This window comes from Caretta caretta, chromosome 11 (assembly GCF_965140235.1).
Source record: "Caretta caretta isolate rCarCar2 chromosome 11, rCarCar1.hap1, whole genome shotgun sequence".
In the NCBI taxonomy this organism is placed as follows: domain Eukaryota; kingdom Metazoa; phylum Chordata; order Testudines; family Cheloniidae; genus Caretta; species Caretta caretta.
The window spans coordinates 1,077,153-1,098,020 of NC_134216.1; the positions used below are offsets into that span (position 1 = coordinate 1,077,153).

Consider the following 20,868-nt stretch of genomic DNA (forward strand, 5'->3'; position numbering starts at 1 on the left):
CTGGGAAACTGGGGTGTCTGAGGGAATTGCTTGTGTGACTTGTGGTTAGCCAGTGGGGCGAGACCGAAGTCCTCTCTGGCTGGCTAGTTTGGTTTGCCTGGGTGTGCCAAGGACCCCCAGCCTGTCGCTGTGACTGCCCTGCTCGAAGCAATTTGCCCTGAATTGATACTCTCAGTTGTGTCCCGCCAGAGGCCGCTTTGTTACAGGGGGGTTTCCCCACCTCTCTCCAGGGAGGCTGAGCTGAAGAACAAAGGCTGGGGGAGAAAGGAGGGATGGATGGGCTGGCTGCTGGCAGGAGTCGGGGCTCTCAGCTGAAGTCTGGCCAAGGAGGTCAGACCGAGACCAATGGAGCTTGAACTAAGAGGTCACTACAACTGGGCTGGGCTCTGGGTGACCAGCATAGACCCTACTTTAGCCTTCATTCCAGGGGGCTACCCAAGGCCTCCCTGTGCTGGGTCCAGGTAACGGCTGACCTGCCTGTTCTTCCCGCACCGTGTGAGCGTCCCTGCAGACGCCGGGCGAGGTGCATTAGGCCCTGAAGAATGGACAAGTCTCCAGCAGGGTCTGTTGCCGTGGGACTCGCTGCCTGGAGCTCACAGTGGGGAGCAGGGGGGCTGCAGGCCCAGGGGTCCAGCCCCAGGAGGCAATGAAGCCACATGGCTTCCCCTGGAGGAGCAGCAAGACCCTGGCCCACTGATGGGGCTGCCCAGAGCCCGTCCCCAAGCTGGGGTTGTGGCCCTAATCCTGTGGGTCCGTGACATATCCCTTTCTTGGCTGCTGTAGTGTGGGATCTTTAAATCCCCCCACAGTCCATTGGCAGGGACCCCAGCTTGGGGCAGCCACGTGCTCTGGGGACCTGCCGATTATCTGTGGGCTTGGAGAGATTGAATTTTCCTCGGGGAATGTCGGGAACTGTCGATTTCACCAGAGTCACCTGCTGAGGGGAAACTTTCCCATCGATAACACCTGCCGCGCACAGCGAGGGGGAGGCAGAGATGCTGCTGAGACCGCACTCAAGCCGACTTTAAGGACAGTCCCTCTGGGCGTTTGACACTTTGTGTTTTAAAGCTTTAACTTTGTGAATATCGACAGCGACCGTCATTAAGGTACTGTCCGACCCACCGTTGCCCGACTGCCCCCATTCCCCACAACTGTGAAACATAAATTGCAAGCTAAAACAATGCTTAAAAATAAACCCGGACATTATCCCTGGACAGTATAAAGAGAACACCCCAATTCTGCCCCTCTGGACTCCGTTCAGACTAGTGCCTTTCCTTGCCCCCTGCCGGGGTTCAGAGCGAGAGGCGCTGGGGAAGGGGCCTTACGGAACCAGGGAAGGCAGGACAATGGCCCCGATCAGCCCGCCTCTCCGCACCCAGCTTCCAAGGGGGGGAAGAGAATAAGGGCTGGCTCCACGCAGGGGCCTTCCCCACAGCCATGTCTGGGAGCAAAGGAGGCAAACCCCCAAGGGACCCTAGAAATGGGAGGGGGGTTGTGAGAGCCTGGCGGGCCCGGCTGAGCTCAGAGACGGGACAAGCTCAGCTCAGATGCAGAGAGTCAAGTGCAGGCCGGTCCGGTGCTCCCATCCACCTCTGCGAGGGCTGGGCCCTTGGGTGCCACCCTGCTGGCTCCCCTGCCCTGGTTGCTGGGGCCTGGCTGGAGAGGGGCGAGTCGCAGGATTGCCCCAGGAGAGGGGGTGCGCTGGGAGACCCGCCGAGGGGCCGGCAGGCGGGCGACCCCGGCTCAGCAAGCAGGACTCAGAGGCGGGGTCGTGCTCCGTTGTTTATTTCAGCAGCCTGGGGGAGTCGCGTACACGCTGCGGAGCGGGGGCCGGGTGGGGGGGCGGTGCCCCCAGCCTGTTGGCCTCTGTCCATTTCTCTCTCCCTCTCTCTCCCTCTCCTGCTTCCTTCACTTACACGGATCCTCTCTAGGCTCCCGCGGGTCCCACTGCTCCCTGCCCGTGGGGAGCCTCCTGCAGACTCACCCAGCCTGTCCCTGGCACAAACTCCCGGGGGGCTGGTCCCCCCGATCCTCGCCATCCCATGGAGCCTGCAGCAGCCCCAGTTCCCCAGGCGATGGGCACTACCGGGAGCTCCATGGCTTTGGTCCAGGCTGGGGGACGACAGGGGCTGGCCAGTCTCCGTCTCCCCTCCCAGGCTGAGCAGGGCTGGGCACCGCTGCGGTCTGCCCAGGAGAAACGCCAGCTCCGGGGCCCTGGGCCCAGGCGGAGGCGAGCCCCTGCCAGGCCCTGGGGGTGCGGGGGAGGTGCGCATGAGTACAGGGGGCATGGGGGTGGGATGCAGAATCTGCTGCTGGAAGCCTGCAGTGGCCCCCCCTTCCCCCACCCCGTGAGCCAGGGCCCTGTGTCCCCTGCTCCCCACGCCCAGCCCCACTCCTGACTCCGGGGCCCCCGGGCAAGCTCCCAACACAAAACTTCAGAAGCAGGAGAGAGACGGGGGGGCGTGGGGGGAGACGGGCATGGGAAGTTCTGCCCAGGGGACAATGGAGGAAGGGCTGGGGCAGGAGGGGGGCAGGGCGGGGGCGTCGGCGGGGACGGAAGGTGCCAATCGTCTCTCCGCAGCCGCTCGGCCGGCGCCGTCTACAGCACCTCGTGCTTCTGCTCCGTGGCCTCGCTCACCACCTGCTCGGGGGAGAGCCCTGGTGAGACGGGGGCCCCAGGGCCTGGCATCCGGGCTGCCCCGGCGGCTGGCGCAAGGGGCAAACACCACCCTCCCTTCAGGCCGGGTCGCCCGAGATCTCCAGCCTGCACAGAGACCGGGGACAGTCTCGAGGCGACTGCTCTGCACCAGCCGGGCCCGGGCAGATGGGTGGCCGGGAGCCTGGATCCCAGCCGAGGAGTCTGCGTTAGGTACAGCCGGGAGCCACCCAGCTTGGGCCAGGACAGATCCGAGCACCCCACCTGGAGCCCAGGGAGCCCTCCCTCCTGGGGGGACCCTGGGGAGCAGGGCCTGCTGGCCCACCCCACTGCCATGGCTAGAGCCCTACCCAGCCGCCCGCTCCCTGCTCACCTCCCCGTCACGGGTCTCAATGGTCTTGATCATCACGGTCTTCTTGGTGTGAACCTCTGAGCCGCGCTGCTCTGGGCTGGTCTCTGCAGGTGGGAGGAGAATCAGCCTGGGGCAGGGCAGGGGGGTGAGTGGCCGGGGTGGGGGCAGGGCTGGGCCCCAGGGGGTACAGGGTATGGGGCTGGGGGTGGGGCCTGGGCCATGGGAAGGATGGGGGCGGGGGCTGGACCATGGGTGGCTGGGCCATGAGGTAAGGGGCAAGGGGCTGGCCATGGTGGGGATGGGGTGGGGGGCTGGGCCATGAGGTAAGGGGCAAGGGGTTGGCCATGGTGGGGATGGGGTGGGGGGCTGGGCCATGAGGGGTGCGGGTTGAGGGGGTGGGGGGCAGGCCCTGGGCCATGGGGGGTATGGGGCGAGGGGCTGGGGTGGGGCTGGGCCATGGGGGGGGGGTGCAGGGCCTGGGCCATGGGGGATACAGGGTGAGGGGCTGGCCATGGCAGTTGAGAGGGCAGGGGCACAAGGCGATGGGCTGGGGGCAGGCGGGGGCTGGCAGGGAGCACAGACAGCAGCTATGGGACCCGTCCCACTGCCCCCATGGCTTATGCCAGGCATGCCCCACCGCAGTGGGATCAGGGAGCCCCCACATGCAGCCCTGCTTGGGCCCTGCCCCGCACTCACCCCGGAAGTTGAGCGCCGAGAAGGTCTGGATGGGGAGAGTGATCCTGCAGCACATGGAGAAGGAAAAGGGGTTAGTGCCACGGCCACAGCTGAGAGAGGACCCCTGGGCCCCAGAGACACCGAGGTGGGCTGGCCAGGAGCACCCCGCCCTGGGGCTCCCCACCCTGGGCCATAGGTCCTTGCTCCCTGTGACGAAGTGGGACTGTTCTTAATGTTTCCTCTGAATAGTGTGGGGATGCCTCAGTTTCCCCCAGGCAGTTCTTAAGCCTCTAGGGGGTGGGGTAAGGGTGTTTGATCTTTGCAGAGCCCTAGAGGGCAGGTGTGTGCAGGGGTCTGGACACAGAGAATGGCCGACACCCTGTTTCCTGGACACTGATGGCCTGGCCCTTCCCCCTGCAAGGTGAGAGCTAAAGGGTTGGAGAACAAAGGAATCCGGTGACCTCCTGGCCCGGGAAAGGGACAAAGCCCAGAGGAGGAGGGGCTGGAGGGAGTTTCAGTTTGGGGCTGGCTGGGGACGAGGAGTGAAGTGCAGATGTGGTTGTCTGGCTGACTGCCCCCCAAAATGGACCCAGCTGAGGGGTCCTGTTCTCTGTACCTACAAGCTCTGTGTTAGACCATGTTCCTGTCGTCTAATAAACCTTCTGTTTCCCCGGCTGGCTGAGAGTCACGTCTGACTGCGGAGTTGGGGGGCAGGACCCTCTGGCTTTCCCAGGAGCCCCGCCTGAGCGGACTGGCTGTGGGAAGCGCATGGAGGGGCAGAGGATGCTGAATGCTCCGAGGTCAGAGCCAGGAAGGGGGAGGCCGGGTGAGCTGTGTGTCCTGCAGACAGGCTGCTCCCCGAGAGGAGGCTTCCCCAGAGCCCTGCCTGGCTTCGTAGGGAGCCGTTCCAGAGCATCACCCGGGGACTCCGTGACACTCCCCCAGAAGCCAACACCCAGGGGCAGCAGGGGCCGGGGCCGGGGCCGGGCTGGGCAGACGCCCGCTCACCGGCTCTCCTCGCCCTCCAGCAGTTTGCGGTAGGTGGCGATCTCCACGTCCAGCGCCATCTTGACGTTGAGCAGGTCCTGGTACTCGCGGAGGTGCCGTGCCATCTCATCCTTCAGGTGCCGGATCTCCTCCTCCAGCCGCGCGATGGTGTCCTGGTAGCCGCTCGCCTCCCCGGCAAAGCGCTCCTCCAGCTCCCGCATCTGCCGCATCAGGGAGTCGTTCTGCAGGGACAGCCCATGTCAGAGCCGGCACCGCCAGCAGGGACAGTGGGAATTTTACGTCATCATTGTATGAAGCCTGTGTGTGCCTCAGTTTCCCCTCTGTGCTGCAGGGTCACCTGGGCAGGGGGAAGGGACCACTTGCACTCAGGCAGGGTGAGACACAGGGCGCTGCAGACCCAGAGGTCCAGCCCCAGGAGGCGGTGAAGCCACTTGGCTTCCCCTGGAGGGAGAGCGAGACCCCTTGAGGGCCTGGACCACTGATGGGGCCTCCCAGAGCCTGTCTCCAAACTGGGGCCGTGACCCCAATCCTGTGGGTCTGTGACAGGGGGCAGAGCCAGGGGCAAGGAGACAGCCTACAAGGGGGTAACCCCATAGGGATGGGGCTGTGTATGGGGGGTCACCGCACCGCACTGGCCAAAGCCATCCCTTTGGGGCAGTCACTGTGGGGTTCGTCACTGTGACGAAACGGGACTGTTCTTAATGTTTCCTCTGAATACAGTGGGGTGCCTCAGTTTCCCCTATGCATTTCTTACATCTCTAGGGGGTGGGATAAGGGGGTGTAATTGTTGCAGAGCAAAGGGCCAGGGTCCATAAATGGCCGACACTCTGTCTCCTGGCCACTGATGCCCTGGGCCCTTCCCCCTGCAAGGTGAGAGCTGAAGGGTTGGAGAACAAAGGAATCCGGTGACCTCCTGGCCCGGGAAAGGGACAAAGCCCAGAGGAGGAGGGGCTGGAGGGAGTTTCAGTTTGGGGCTGGCTGGGGACGAGGAGTGAAGGGCAGACGGGGTGGTCTGGCTCACTGCCCCCCAAAATGGACCCAGCTGAGGGGTCCTGTTCTCTGCACCTACAAGCTCTGTGTTAGACCATGTTCCTGTCGTCTAATAAACCTGTTTTACTGGCTGGCTGAGAGTCCCGTCTGACTGCGGAGTTGGGGGGCAGGACCCTCTGGATTCCCCAAGACCCCGCCTGGGCGGACTCGCTGTGGGAAGCGCACGGAGGGGCAGAGGAGGCTGAATGCTCTGAGGTCAGACCCAGGAAGGGGGAGGCCGGGGGAGCTGTGTGTCCTGCAGACAGGCTGCTCCCCGAGAGGAGACTTCCCCTGAGTCCTGCCTGGCTTCATGGGGAGCAGTCCCAAAGCATCGCCCGGGGATGCCCGGACACCCTGCACTTCACATCTCTGGGGGCCGTTTGCCTGGACAGCGGGTTCACGGGGCAGCTCTGCCAGTCAGTGAGTCCCAGCCGCTGCCCGCCCCCTCCCCGGCCGTGCCCCCTGCTCACCGTGCCCTTGAGGGCGTCGATCTCGCAGGTGTAGGACTGGATCTGGTGCCGATACTCCATCATCTCCTGCTTGGCCTGGCGCAGGGCGTCGTTGTTCTTGTTGGCGGCCTGGGTCAGATCGGACACCTGCGGGTCGGGGCCCAGAGAGGGCAGCTGAGCCGGCAGCCGGGGCACGGCTGGGGCTCACGCGGGCGGAGGGCTGGCGCTGCTCTGAGCTCACCACAGGCCCCGGGGGCAGCAACTCAGCCCCAGAGCCCCACACCGTGACCTGACCTCAGCCGCCCTGCCCCGCATGGGGCCCTGCAGGGCCTGGGAGCAGCTGGCAGCCAGGAGCCAGCTCTGGGGGCACGGGGCAGTGGTGGGAAGAGAGGTCCCCAGCCCAGCCCCCGCTCCTTGGCAGCAGAGCCCAGCCCCTGGCCCAGCGCAGCCCCCCAGTCACCCCCTGGCCCAGCGCAGCCTCCCCAGGCCCAGCACGGCCCCCCGGCCCAGCGCAGCCCCCCAGTCACCCCCCCCAGCCCAGCGCAGCCCCCCAGTCACCCCCTGGCCCAGTGCAGCCCCCCCAGGCCCAGCACGGCCCCCCGGCCCAGCGCAGCCCCCCAGTCGCCCCCCGGCCCAGCGCAGCCTCCCCAGGCCCAGCACGGCCCCCCGGCCCAGTGCAGCCCCCCCAGTCACCCCCTGGCCCAGCGCAGCCCCCCCAGGCCCAGCACGGCCCCCCGGCCCAGTGCAGCCCCCCCAGTCACCCCCTGGCCCAGCGCAGCCCCCCCAGGCCCAGCACGGCCCCCCGGCCCAGCGCAGCCCCCCAGTCACCCCCCCCAGCCCAGCGCAGCCCCCCAGTCACCCCCTGGCCCAGTGCAGCCCCCCCAGGCCCAGCACGGCCCCCCGGCCCAGCGCAGCCCCCCAGTCGCCCCCCGGCCCAGCGCAGCCTCCCCAGGCCCAGCACGGCCCCCCGGCCCAGCGCAGCCCCCCAGTCGCCCCCCGGCCCAGCGCAGCCTCCCCAGGCCCAGCACGGCCCCCCAGCCCAGTGCAGCCCCCCCGTCACCCCCCCCGGCCCAGCACAGCCCCCCAGCCCAGTGCAGCCCCCCCAGTCGCCCCCTGGCCCAGCGCATCCTCCCCAGGCCCAGCACGGCCCCCCAGCCCAGTGCAGCCCCCCAGTCGCCCCCCGGCCCAGCGCAGCCCCCTGACCTTGGACTTGTACCACTCCTCGGCCTCGGAGATGTTCTGGGCGGCGATGGTCTCGTACTGGGCGCGGATGTCGCGCAGGGCGGCCGTCAGGTCCGGCTTGGACACGTCCAGCTCCACCTGGACGTGCTGCTCCTGCAGCTGGGCCTGCAGGTCCCGGAGCTCCTGGGGCCGAGGGGCAGCATCAGCGTCAGCGACCCCCGCCCCGCCCCGCCCCTGCCCCTAACCCTGCCCCAGCCTGCCCCAGCTCTGCCCTGCCCTGCCCCCGCCCCTAACCCTGCCCCAGCCTCAGTCCCCAACCTCAGCCCCAAGTCCCTGCCCCCAGCCACTCACACCCCAACACTGGCCAAACCCAGCCCTGATTTGGGGACCATCCCCACCAGGCAGGGCCCAGGGCAGAAACCAGGGGGGTGGGGGCCCAGGGCAGAAACCAGGGGGGTGGGGGCAGGGCCACAGGGCAGTAACTGGGGGGGGGAAACGTGGCCCTGGAGCAGTACGGGGGGGGGGGGTGGGCCCAGGACAATAATGAGGGGGTGAGGTCCCAGGGCAGTAATTTGGGGGGGTTGACTCTAGGGCAGTGATCAGGAGGGCAGGGCCCTGGGGCAGTAATAAGGGGGCAGAGCTCTGGAGCATTAATTGGGGGCGGGGCCCCAGGGCAGTAATGGGTGGGGCAGGGCATTGGGGCAGTAACCAGGGGGTGGGGTCTCAGGGCAGTAACTAGGGGGCGGAGCCCCAGGGTAGTAATTGGGGGGCGGGACCCCGGGGCAGTAATCAGGGGGGCAGGGACCTGAGGCAGTAATGGCTGGGGCAGGGCCCCGAGGCAGTAATCAGGGGGCAGAGCTCTGGAGCAGTTTTGTGTGGGGCAGGGCCTCAAGGCGTTAATCAGGGGGGTGGGGCCCCAGGGCAGTAACGGGGGGCGCGGCCCCGGGGTGGTACCTGGGGGTATGGGGCCCTGGGGCAGTAATCAGGGGGGCGGGACCCTGGGGTAGTAATCAGGGGGGCAGGGCACCAGGGTAGTAATTGGGGCGGGGCATGGGGCCCCGGGGCAGTAATCAGGAGGCGGGGCCCTGGGGCAGTAATTGGGGGGGCAGAGCTCCAGGGCAGTAATGGGTGGGGCGGGGCCCTGGGCAGTAATTGGGGGGCAGAGCTCCAGGGTAGTAATGGGTGGGGGAGGGCTTCGAGGCGGTAACTGGGGGCATGGGGCCCCAGGGCAGTAATTGCGGAAGTAGGGCCCCAGGGCAGTAATGGGTGGGGCAGAGCCCCGATGTGGTAATCGGGGGGGTGGGGCCCCAGGGTAGTAACGGGGGGTGGGGCCCTGGGGTGGTACTTGGGGGCAGGGGGCCTGGGGCAGTCATTGGGGGGTGGGGTCCTGGGGTAGTAATCAGGGGGGCAGGGCACCAGGGTAGTAATTGGGGGGGGCATGGGGCCCCGGGGTAGTAATCGGGGGCGGGGCCCAGATAGTAATCGGGGGCGGGGCCCCGGGGCAGTAATCGGGGGGCAGAGCTCCAGGGCAGTAATGGGTGGGGCAGGGCCTCAAGGCGTTAATTGGGCGGGTGGGGCCGGGGGCAGTAATCGGGGGATAGAGCTCTGGGGCAGTAATGAGTGGGGGAGGGCCTCGAGGTGGTAATCGGAGGGGTGGGGCCCCAGGGCAGTAATCAGGGGGCAGAGCTCCAGGGCAGTTAGTGGGGGGGTGGGGCCCCGGGGCAGTAATTGGGGAGCGAGGCCCCAGGGCAGTAATCGGGGGTAGAGCTCTGGGGCAGTAATGGCGGGTGGGGCCCCAAGGCGGTAATCGGGGGGTTGGGGCCCCGGGGCAGTAATAGGGGGTTGGGGCCCCGGGGCAGTAATAGGGGGGCGGGGCCCCGGGGCGTTAATGAGGGGCGGGGCCCGGGGCAGTAATCGGGGGGGGGCCCGGGATAGTAATCGGGGGGGCCGGGGCAGTAATCGGGGGGGGGGCCCAAGGCAGTAATCGGGAGGGGGGGGGCCGGGGTAGTAATCGGGGGGCGAGGCCCCGGGGCAGTAATCGGGGGTAGAGCTCCGGGGCAGTAATCGGGGGGGGGGCCCCCAAGGCAGTAATCGGGAGGGGGGGCCCGGGGCAGTAATCAGGGATAGAGCTCCGGGGCAGTAATGGGGGGCGGGGCCCCGGGGCGGTAACGGGGGGGCAGGGCCCCGAGGCGGTAATCAGGGGTAGAGCCCCGGGGCGGGAACGGGGGCCGGGGCAGGGCTCTCCGTGGACCTACCTCCTCGTGCACCTTCTTGAGGAAGGCGATCTCCTCCTGCAGGGCCTCGATGCGTCGCTCCAGGTCGATGCGTGCCAGGGTGGCCGCGTCCACGTCCTGCCGGCCGAGAGGGAGCCGGGCTCAGAGCCGGGCAGCCGCAGGGCTGGGCCCAGAGCGCGGGCAGCGGGGCCCTGCCCTGCCCGCGCGGGAGGCCGCCGAGGTGCTGAGTGACACCGATGGCGCCGGACGGGGGGCGCGCCGGGCCGGGGCCGGGGGAGCCCAGCCTGGGGCCATGGGGGGCGCCTGGCTGCCGGTGGTCACAGGTTTGGGGCGAGGGCGAGCTGTGCCCCCCGGGCTATCCCTGCAGCCAGGCTGCTGCGTGCCCACGGGGCCCCTCCTGCTGGGGCTGGGGTTGCGGGCGGGGGCAGGAGCCCCACCTACCGCCAGTCGGAGCAGCTGAGCCCTGGGGTGCCGAGTGCGAGGAGGGTGGGTGCCCAGGCTGGGGGGCGAGGGAGGGTCTCTGGCCTGGGGAGGGGGCAGGGAGCCCGATTCTCTGGTCCGCACCCACAGCCCCAGGGGGCCCCCAGCCCGCCCCCCTCCCCGTGCCACGGCCCGGCAGGAGAGGCTGGAGACGATGGCACTTACTGCTCGGAAGGCAGCCAGGTTATTCTCCGCTTCCTCCTTCAGCTGGATCTCCTCCTGCAGCCTGGGAGCAGAGAGGGGGCGTCAGACGGGGGCTGGGGGGCAGGCAGGGCGAGCCGGGGCAGGGCCGCCCATGGGGGGTGGAAGGACAGCCCAAGGCCAGAGGGAAGAAGAGGGACAGACAGGCTGCCACGGGAGGGGGCTCCGTGCCCCGCGCGGGGTCCAGGCCGGCTCAGCCCCCAGGCGCTGGAGGCCCCTTGTCCCGCATTCCCGGCGGGCTGGCTGGGGGCCAGCGGCCTGGCCTCCTGTTCCCTATTATAGTCAAAACCAGAGCCCGGCACAAAGGCTGAGGTCACCCCGCGCCGCCTGCCTCTTCCTTATAGGGGAGCGGCCGAGGGGCTGGGGCCAAGCGCAGCATGGCTGGGGAGCCAGGGGGATCTGCAGGGGTAGGATGCAGAGAGCTGGGGCTGTGATGCCAGGGGCAGGGAGATGAGATTCAGGGACACAGGGCTCCGATATGGGGGAGAGGGGGGCACATGGGGCCCCAGCTTGTTAGACGGGGGGCTCACATGGGGCATGAGAACTCCAGACAGTGAGAGGGGGGCACATGGGGCACAGGGACCCCAGAGAATGAGACAAGGGCACATGGGGTGCAGGAACCCCAGCTTGTGAGATGGGGGTGCACATGGGGCAGTAATCGGGGGGCACAGAAACCCCAGGCAGTGAGGGGGGCACATGGGGCTCAGGGACCCCATAGGGTGAGAAGGGAGGGCACATGGGGTGCAGGAACTCAGGATGGTGGTATGGGGGGATGGAGGGTACATGGGGTGGGGGGACCCTGGCCAGTGAGATGGGGGGCACATGGGGCTCAGGGATCCCGGACAGCGATACGGGGGCTGAGGGTGCGCGTGGCGCCGGGATTTCCCACGCAGTCAGTGCAAAGGGGGCTGACCAGGCAGCCGTGGGTCCTGCCCGGGGATGCTGCGGCTCGGGCTCCTAGTGCAGGTTGCGGATTCGTGGTGCGGCGCCCACGCCAGCTGCTCCGGCCTGCATTCAGTTTGGTGACGTTCAGCCGTGGCGGTGCCCAGAGACAAGCGCCCCCCCCGGCCCAGCCCCCCCAGCGCGGCTCATGGCTCGGGGCCGGCCCTTGCCTGCTGTGGGGGCCAGTCACCAGGGTTTGGGTCTCTGCTCCGCTTCCTTTGGGAGGAGATGCAGCCGGCCCCTCAAGGGGCGAGGGGACGGGGAGGAGGCTGCCTGCACGGCCCCCCCAGGCCCTGCTCTCTGGAATCACGGCCCCCTCTGTCCCTGCAGCCCCATGGTGCCAGCCCCAGGACACCCAGCGGTGGATGAGACCGGGGGTCTTGGCACACCAAGGCTGAGCGGGCAGGGGTGGCACGGACCGGTCGCTGGGTTGAACGCGGATCTTCCAGCCACGTGGGAGGGGTTCCCCTGCCCGGCCCAGACATTGCTGCGTTGCCCCCCGGGCATGGGCCTGACCCTGAAGACCCTGTCTGTGGGGTGGGCCCTACACAGTGCCACAGGGGGCAGGAAGCCGCCTAGTTTGCCAGTCCTACAAGATCTCCTCTTTGCTACCCCTTTCCAGATTCACCCCCTTGGTGCCAGGGCTGGCTCCCGCCCCTCTCTTGTGCGCTCAGCCGGTGCCCGCCCGACCCCACAGCCGGCCAGCCCAGCTGCTGCGTGGAAACGGGCACTGGACCGGCCTGGCTCAGAACGTGCCCGGAGCACCAGCCATGGCACTGGGGGCCCGGGGCCCGCCCTGATCTCGCCCGAGGAGCTCCCCTGCCTGAGCCAGCCGTCCCCAGAGCATCAGCTTCCCCTGGTGGGCGTGTGGGATCAGCGCTGGGACCGTGGGGAGCCCCTCTGAAAGCCAAGTCCTGCTCCCCCCCCGCCGCAGCATGCAGGGCGGGGCTCCCCCCCAGCTTGCAGCTCCCCCGCCCCCCAGCGTGCTCCCTCTGTGCCTCTGGCGGCGTTGGGACTGGCCCCCCCGAGAGCAGAGACATCCTGCCCCTTGCACGCCCCGGAACCAGCTCAGGGTTCCCACCATTCCAGCTGCGACCCCCCCCCACCCCGACCCATCAGGCCTGAGTTCGGTGGGGCGGGGCAGAGCCCCAGCAGCCCAGCCCGGGGCGGGGGAGGGCGAGCACTGCAGAGCTCGGTATGCCGAGGCCCCCACGGTGTGGCTGTGGGCGAGGAGGCTGGCCCAGGACCAGACAGGTTTCCAGCCCTGCATGAACCTGCTGGTGCCTGCTGGGACCCTCCCCTGGAGCCTGGGCCCCACGCCCGAGGGGTCTCGCTGCCCTCGGCGCCCGGGCACCATGCCAACGCTCCTGCTATGGTGGCCGTGGCGGTCTGGCTGTGCGGGCCTGGCCCCGGGGCAGCTGGTGGGCTGCATCCCCCCAGGAGAGCCCAAGGCAGCCCAGTGTGGGGCCCGGGGAGAAGAGCGGTCCCCGCAGGCCGCACAGCCGGGCCAGGCTCTCCACTCAGGCCCTGCTTGGCACAGGAAGGTGGGGGGGGTCTCTGTCGGAAGTCACAGCAGCGCTTTGCGCAGCTGGAATGAGCCAGCCCCCCTCTTGGCATGGCCCCAGGGCGAGAGGCTGCAATGGGGCAGCCCTGTGCCAGCTAGGGAGCCCCCCGATGGCCGGGGCCGACCCCACGGCACTGCACTCCTGCACCGCATAACGGGACCGCTACAGGGATGGGGGGGCCCAAAACGCCCAGGGTGCGGAGGAGCAGAGAGCAAACAGGGGCCCGGGGGGCCCACGGGCTGCCCCAGGGATCACGCTGCACTGCTCGGGTTCCTGCGCTTTCGGGTGGGCAGCGCCGGGTGCCACCACAATCTCCACCGTGGGCACCGGCTCCTCCCTCCCCACGGCACTGCAGCCCTGGGCTGAGGGCAGCTGAGTGCCACGGAGCTCTGGGTCTGGGTAGGGGGCTCCCAGGTACCCCCCTTTTCCTGTAACCCCTGGGGCCCCTGGCTCCCCAGGGCAAGATTTCAGAGGGTGACACCCCCGCACAGCCAGGCCCCGGCACCCTGGGAAAGCGGTGAGCTTGGAGAGCGAGGGCCAGTGGGGCCAAGCCACGCCACGGCCCCATGGAGCAAGGGGCCGCGGGGCTCCTGGGTGCAGGGGGATCCCACAACAGGATGTGCCCCCTTGTCCCCTGCGTCCCCCGCTAGGGAGCGGGAGGGGTGGGTCGGACGGCGGAGACAGACAGAGGCAGGTGGGAGGGGAGGCTGCTAGGAAGGGCCCTGGGCATTAGGGACAGGATGGTGCTGAGCTCTGGGGGCGGGTGCTGAGCACTGGGGGCGGGTGCTGGGGACGGGTGCTGAGCGCTGGGCGCACATCGACCTCTGGCCTGGTTAGCCCGAGAGCTTGTGGCAGTGGGTTACAATGGCTGCGGGAAGGGGCGCTGGCGAACGGGGCTGGGGGCTCTGGCCCCATCTGTCTGCACTGCCCAGAGCCAGCCGAGCTGGCCCAGACTGTGGGGCTGGGCCGAGCCGCCCGCGCCGTGGGGCCAGGTCTGCAGCGCGGCTGCTGCAGGGCCTGACCCCCGGGTACCTGCCCCCTGGCTGGGTGGGGCGACCGAGACCGCCGAGGCAGGAGCTGCCCTACTGCAGCCAGCCCCAGCGTCGCTACTGGTGGGGTGTTCCCGGCTCCCCACAGCGGCTGCACCGACCCCCAGGGGTGCCTGGGGCCTGGGACTCCCAGGGAGAGACCTGCCCCGTCGCTGGGTGGAGGGGACAGAACGGCTGGGAACGGAGCCGGACAGAGGAGGGGGCTGGGGCTGGGGCAGGACCACTGAAGCTGGGCCATGTGAGGGGTGGTGATCGGGGTGTGAGGTGCAGGGAGGGGGCGCAGGGATGGGGTGTGGGGGGGCACAGTGACGGGGCATGGTGACAGGGTGTGGGGGATGCAGGGCTGGGGTGTGTGTGGGGTGCAGGGATGGAGCCTAGGGACGGGGCGTGTGTGGGGCGCAGGGATGGGGGGTGGGGCTCAGTGATGGGGATACGGGGCGCAGGGATAAGGTGTGTGGGGCGCAGGGATGGAGCATAGGGACAGGGTGTGTGTAGAGCGCAGGGACGGGGGCGTGGGGCGCAGGGCTCAGGAACGGGGGGGCTGAGGGCCCCGCCCGGCACCCCCTCCCCGCCCGGCTCCCCCCCGCCCAGCGCCCTGCCCTCACCTCTGCTTCAGCTTCTGCAGGTCGTCGAGCAGGTTGTCGCGCTCCACGTCGGCGCGGGCCCGCTGGCTGGTGAGCGTGTCGACCTGCAGCCGCAGGGCCCGCAGCTCCTCCTCGAAGAGGTGGGCCACGTGCGTGGGCTCCTTGCCCTTGAGCCGGTTGAGCTCGGCCACCAGCAGGGCGTTCTGCTGCTCCAGGTAGCGCACCTTCTCGATGTAGCTGGCGAAGCGGTCGTTCAGCTCCTGCAGCTCCACCTTCTCGTTGGTGCGGGTCTGCAGGAACTCCTGGTTCAGGGCGTCGGCCAGGCTGAAGTCCAGCAGCTCCCCGCTGCCCTGGTAGGCGTGCAGCGGGGCCACGCGGGTGACCCGCAGGCTGGACAGGCTGGGCACGGCCGTGCCACGCGACACCTGGTAGACCCGGGAGGAGACGGAGCTGGCCAGGCCCTTGCCGCCCAGGGAGGAGCGGGAGAAGGCCGGGGAGCCCCCGCCGAAGGTGCGGCGGTAGGAGGAGACCCGCTGCTGGCTGGAGGAGTACGACTGGCTCATGCTGGCGGCTGGACGGAGCCCGGGCGCAGGCTGAGGCTGGGGTGGCTGCAGAGCGAGCGGGAGCCGAGCGAGAGGAGTCGGGGAGGGACCCAGGCTCCGGCTATTTGTATCCCTCTGACATCAGCCGGCCCAGCCCCGCCGGGCCGGAGTGACAGCGCAGACAGCTGGGGCTTCCGGGGGGCAGGGCGGGCCAGCGGGCAGGGGCAAGGCCTGGCCGGACAGCACTGGGACTACGGCTGGGCCCCACTGGCCCCTCACGGCTTGGGGTCCCCGGCTCCCTGCAGCCCAGTGTCCTCTGGCCCCCCGCAGCCCAGAGCCCCAGCCCCCCGCAGCCCAGAGCCCCCAGCAGCCCAGTGTCCCCGGCCCCCCGCAGCCCAGAGCCCCAGCCCCCCGCAGCCCAGAGCCCCCAGCAGCCCAGTGTCCTCTGACCCCCGACAGCCCAGAGCCCCCGGCAGCCCACTGTCCCCGGCTCCCCACAGCCCAGAGCCCCAGCCCCCCGCAGCCCAGAGCCCCCGGCAGCCCACTGTCCCCGGCTCCCCACAGCCCAGAGCCCCCAGCCCCCGGCAGCCCAGTGTCCTCTGGCCCCCCGTAGCCCAGAGCCCCCGGCAGCCCAGTGTCCCCAGTCCCCCGCAGCCCAGAGCCCCCAGCCCCCCGCAGCCCAGTGTCCTCTGGCCCCTGACAGCCCAGAGCCCCCGGCAGCCCACTGTCCCTGGCTCCCCACAGCCCAGAGCCCCCAGCAGCCCAGTGGCCCCGGCCCCCCGCAGCCCAGAGCCCCAGCCCCCCGCAACCCAGAGCCCCCAGCCCCCTGCAGCCCAGTGTCCTCTGGCCCCCCGTAGCCCAGAGACGGCAGCCCCCCTCAGCGCAGAGCCCCCGGCAGCCCAGTGTCCCCGGCCCCCCGCAGCCCAGAGCCCCCAGCCCCCCGCAACCCAGAGCCCCCAGCCCCCGGCAGCCCAGTGTCCTCTGGCCCCCCGTAGCCCAGAGTCCGCAGCCCCCCGCAGCGCAGAGCCCCCGGCAGCCCAGTGTCCCCGGCCCCCCGCAGCCCAGAGCCCCCAGCCCCCCGCAACCCAGAGCCCCCAGCAGCCCAGGGTCCCCGGCCCCCCGCAGCCCAGAGCCCCCAGCCTCCCGCAACCCAGAGCCCCCAGCCCCCGGCAGCCCAGTGTCCTCTGGCCCCCCGTAGCCCAGAGTCCGCAGCCCCCCGCAGCGCAGAGCCCCCGGCAGCCCAGTGTCCCCGGTCCCCCGCAGCCCAGAGCCCCCAGCCCCCCGCAGCCCAGTGTCCTCTGGCCCCCCACAGCCCAGAGCCCCCGGCAGCCCACTGTCCCCAGCCCCCCACAGCCCAGAGCCCCCAGCAGCCCAGTGTCCCCGGCCCCCCGCAGCCCAGCATGTCCAGGGGGCTGCCTGGGTCTCCCCACCCATGGGTGCTCTTGTCTGGAACATGTGGCACGTGCTGGGTGCCAACTGCCCCGCCTCGGCAGGGCTCATCCTCTGCCCCAGCCGCCCTGCCGGGGGGAGCCGGAACAAGGCACCTGCAGGAGGCAAGGGTCTGGCGACTGGACGGTGCTGCTGGGGGAGGGGGTTGCTGCCAGGGCCCCCAAAGTGCTACGTACACCGAGCGAGGGGCTCCGCCGGGGTGATCGCCTGCCCCAGCCGGGCCAGGGGAGTGGGACACTCCCAGCACTGCAGGTTGCCTGGGCCTTGGGCAGGCGCTGGGGGTAATGCAGCCCCACGGGGGAGAGTCGCTGGACAGGACCCCCCGGACCAGGCCGGGGAGGTGTGATGGGGGGCCTCGCTCTCAGCTTCCATCACGCCCCTCACTGGGTGGCCCCTCGGGACACGGGCAGGGCAGCTCAGCCCCACGGGCACCAACTGCAGCCCCGGCCGAGAGGCCTGGGTCTCCCTGCCCCCTGAGGGGCCCTGCTGCCCCAGCCCGGGGCTCTTCTGCCCAGCGTGGCCCAGCCATTCCCCGCCCCGCCCCATGACCCTGGCTCCCCGTCTCTGGCCCGGAGGCCCCCGGGAGGCCCCCGGGCGCGTGGGGCTCTCCATACACAGCCATCTGCCCAGCTGGGGCTGGGGCCTGGGCCAGCCCCACACCGGGGGGGCGGAGACCCACCTGTTCCCCTGCACCGGGCTGAGTCACTCTGGGAGGGGTGACAGGAGCCCTGATGCCGTCCCCAGGGCTGCCCCCTCCCCCTGCAGCCCCTGCGCGGGTGGGCCGGGGCCGGAGGGGGCCGGTGACATCAGGGGCCGCTCCCCAGCCAGCACATTCCCAGGGCAGACGGCTCGGGACCGAAATAGCCGAGTGGCTCAGACCAGCCCCACGCTCGGTATTTATAGCCCAGGAAACTGATGAGCAGGGGGCCAGTTAACCCCTCCTGCTCCCCGGGCCTGAGCGCCAGGGGCCAAGTGCTGGGGCTTGTTCTGCGGCCCCCAGGGACGCTGCCACGACTTGCTGGGTGCGGGGTGAACCCCCAATGCACACACACCCGGTCCCTCAGAGTTCGCTCTCACAGGGGGCTGAAGCCAGGAGCTTTGCGGCTGGACGATGCCGCGGCTGGGGCAGGCCAGGCGCCCTCGGAAACGGCTCAGGCCGGCCCGGGTGGCAGCACACCAGGGCTCGGTGCCCGGCTGCGGGAGCTCTGCCCACGGCCCCTGGCTCGGTGCCAGACACGCCCCCCCCCCCCCATCTGGAGCAGGGCTCCCGGGCCACGGACACATTGGCCGTCCCCCACTTCAGCCACATCCTGGCCGTCCCCCGAGGGGTCCCGCCCGGCCCGGCCTTAGGGGCCGCCCAGGGGTCAAGGGGGTGCCATGCAGCAGTGCAGGGGTCTCCGCCCGGCGTAGGGTCAGCAACCGCCCCCTGGGAGCGCCCCATCGGGGGAGCAGATTTCTTCCGGCTTCCTCCTGGCGGCAGAACATGGGGGGCGAGCGGGGACACACAGACACTGCTGCCCCCAACCTTCCTCTGTGCCCCCCTAGGGGCTGTGAGGGGGGAGCGAGGAGCAACCAAGGGCTTCGTGCATCCAGGTCACTATCCCCACCTGGGCTGAGCGGCAAGACGTCCGGAGCTGCTGCTCTCTGCCCCCCCTTACGCAGAGGAAAAGTGATCTGGCTGCAGGGAGCCCTGATGCTGCTCCTCGCTCCTCGCTCCCCCTCCCCAGCCCCCTCACTCTCCCCCCAGCCCCCGAGGGGAGCGAGGAGCAGCAGCTTTCGAGGGGGGAGCGAGCAGCTCTATGGTGGCTTCCACAGACAAGGAGGCAGGGGGCCCAATCCTGCCCCCGGGGAGCGTCTGGAGCCCACCCCACACCCAGCCCAGATTCCCCCTTTCCAGGGGAGCTCAGACAGCAAAGCCCTGCCCCAGGGCGATGCTCCGCAACCCCCCCTCGCCCCCCCGGCTGGAGACAAGAGGCCCTGACCACTTGGCATCATTGTGGGCACAGGGCGACTCAGCCCTAGCCAGGATCCGGGAACCTGCCAGCCAGCTACAGGGGACACTGAGGCACAGAGCGGTCACGGGACTAGCTTCAGGTCACACGCTGAGTCAGCGGCAGCCCCAGGAAGAGGACCCAGGAGTTCGGGCGCAGATTCTGTGCCTCAATTGTGCCTCCCCGTGGGGGAGGGGTGACTGCTTCTAAACAGCCTGATCTCACTCACCCCCACCCTGGGGATCCTTCCCCCCGGACCCTCCCTGCAGGGGCAGCCCAAGGGGCCAGTTGGAGCCCCCTGGGCAGCCAGGCCCCCCCGAGCTGACGCCCCTCCAGGCGGGGAGCAGATGGTGTAATGCTGCAGCTCCCAGCACGGCCTGCCCCTGCCCGAGGGATGGAGCCGGCCTTTAAAGGGAAGGTATGTCCAGATGGGGGGCGGGGGGGGAGGAAAAACAGCGAACTGTCTGACTGTCTGAGGGAGAGAATCCGTCCTGCCCGCCCCACGCCCAGCCTGCCTGCCCCCTGCCCCATGATCCAACCGCCTGCCCCTGCCTGCCTGCCCCCAATCCAACCCCCACCCCCATGCCTGCCTCCTGCCTGCCTGCCCCAATCCAACCCCCCTGCCCCCATGCCTTCTCCCCAATCTAACCCCCTACCTCCACGCTTGCCCCACCATCCAACCCCCCTGCCTGCCCCCAATCCAATCCCTCTTTCCCCCACTCCTGCCCCACCATCCAACCCCCCTGCCTGCCCCCAATCCAATCCCCCTTTCCCCCACTCCTGCCCCATGATCCAACCCCCCTGCTCCCCACTTCTGCCCCATGATCCAACCCCCTGCTTCCCCGCCTGGCCTAGCTCCTTCTCCCCACAGGGCATTGGGGGACAAGCAGGGTCACCCCCATGGGGGAAGCAGGTCCCTGCACAGGGGCCTTGCCCTGCGGGGGTCACTGTAATCTCTGGGAGGCGAGGGTGGGGTGTCAGCATCACCCCAAGCCCTCTGCTCTGCCAGCCACGGGCCAGGGGAGCCAATTCCCACCCCGGCAGGCTGGCATCTCCGCGCCCGCGAAGAAGCAGCTACCAGGAAGCAGGCCCCAAAGCGCAAAGGACCATCGCAGCCCTGTGTCGCGGGGGCGGGGACACTGCTGGGCAGGCATGGCTGGCAGCGGTGGGTGCCAGGGGCTGGGCCCTGGGGTGGCCTGGCAGGAGCAGGGAGCCGGCAGGCTGCAGACCTCGTCAACTGGGGTGGGCAAACCCCGCAGCGATGGGCAGCGTCCCGTCCATACCTGCCCCAAGCTTCCTCGAGCTGAGTCCCAGGCTCACCCCTTTGGTTAGGCTGGAGCCACCCAGAGGCGGATTGGGCCCAGGGAGAGCTGAGGCACCAGGTCCGGCCCTCGGAGCGTAGCTCGCTGGAGGGCTCTGCCGGGGTCTGGTCACCGGTCCAAGGGCGAGGGCAGCCTGGAAAGGAATCGGAGAAGTGGGGAGGCAGCTGGCAGGGCGGAGGGAGCCCCAGTCGCGGCAGGCAGGGGCTGCAGATACTGATCGGCGCTCCGGGGTCCACCTGCAGCGAGAAGGGAACCTTGTGAGAACAGCATTCAATGGAGCAGCCAGCCTGACCCCATCAGTGGGGCTGGCCAGCCCTGGCCCAGCACAGCCTGGGGATCAGCCAACATGCCCCCCATGTCCCACAGGGATTGCGTGGAAGGCACCAGGGGTCAGTGAAATCACAGAAGGGAGGAGGGATCCCGGTGTCTCAGACCCCCAGGATTGGGGCCACGGCCCCAGCGTGGGATAGGCTCTGGGAGGCCCTGTCAGTGGGCCAGGCCCCCGAGGGGTCTCGCTCTCCCTCCAGGGGAAGCCAAGTGGCTTCACCGCCTCCTGGGGCTGGACCTCTGGGCCTGCAGCCCCCCTGCCCCCCGTGAGCTCCGGGCAGCGAGTCCCACAGAGACAGACCCCGATGGAGACTGTGACAGAGTAGGAAGTAGGGAGTATGGTAATGTGGCATGGGAGTTTTACTAGTTTACTCAAGACAGTTCAGACCAAAGCAGACTGTGAAGAACTTCAAAAAGATCTCACCAAACTAAGTGATTGGGCAACAAAATGGCAAATGAAATGTAATGTGGAGAAATGTCAAGTAATGCACATTGGAAAAAATAACCCCAACGATACATACAACATGATGGGGGCTAATTTAGCTACAACTAATCAGGAGACAGATCTTGGCGTCATCGTGGATAGTTCTCTGAAGACGTCCATGCAGTGTGCAGCGGCAGTCAAAAAAGGAAACGGGATGTTAGGAATCATTAAAAAAGGGACACAGAATAAGACGGAGAATATCTTCTTGCCCTTATATAAATCCATGAATAGTGCATACAGATGTGGTCCCCTCATCTCAGAAAAGCTATGCTGGCATTAGAAAAGGTTCAGAGAAGGGCAACTAAAATGATGAGAGGTTTGGAACGGGTCCCATAGGAGGAGAGATT

The 20,868-nt window shown here is 68.9% G+C and overlaps 1 protein-coding gene across 1 annotated transcript; it reads right to left on the bottom strand.

Moving 5' to 3' along the window:
- Positions 1–1,769: 1,769 nt before the first annotated feature.
- Positions 1,770–15,056, bottom strand: DES (desmin). Its single transcript, XM_048868738.2, has 9 exons — positions 14,428–15,056; positions 10,231–10,291; positions 9,607–9,702; positions 7,373–7,534; positions 6,191–6,316; positions 4,692–4,912; positions 3,705–3,748; positions 3,030–3,112; positions 1,770–2,641 (listed from the first exon to the last, which is right to left on the bottom strand). The coding sequence occupies exons 1-9, from the start codon at positions 14,967–14,969 to the stop codon at positions 2,600–2,602; spliced, it is 1,377 nt and encodes a 458-aa protein (XP_048724695.1). The 5' UTR covers positions 14,970–15,056; the 3' UTR covers positions 1,770–2,599.
- Between the last annotated feature and the right edge of the window lie 5,812 nt (positions 15,057–20,868).

Coding starts and splice junctions, on each gene's coding strand:
- DES (XM_048868738.2), bottom strand. CDS start 14,969: ATGAGCCAGTCGTACTCCTCCAGCCAGCAGCGGGTCTCCTCCTACCGC. Junction 7,535..9,606: donor TCAAGAAGGTGCACGAGGAG/GTAGGTCCACGG, acceptor CCTCGGCCCCAG/GAGCTCCGGGACCTGCAGGC. Junction 3,113..3,704: donor CTCGGCGCTCAACTTCCGGG/GTGAGTGCGGGG, acceptor TCCCACCTGCAG/AGACCAGCCCAGAGCAGCGC.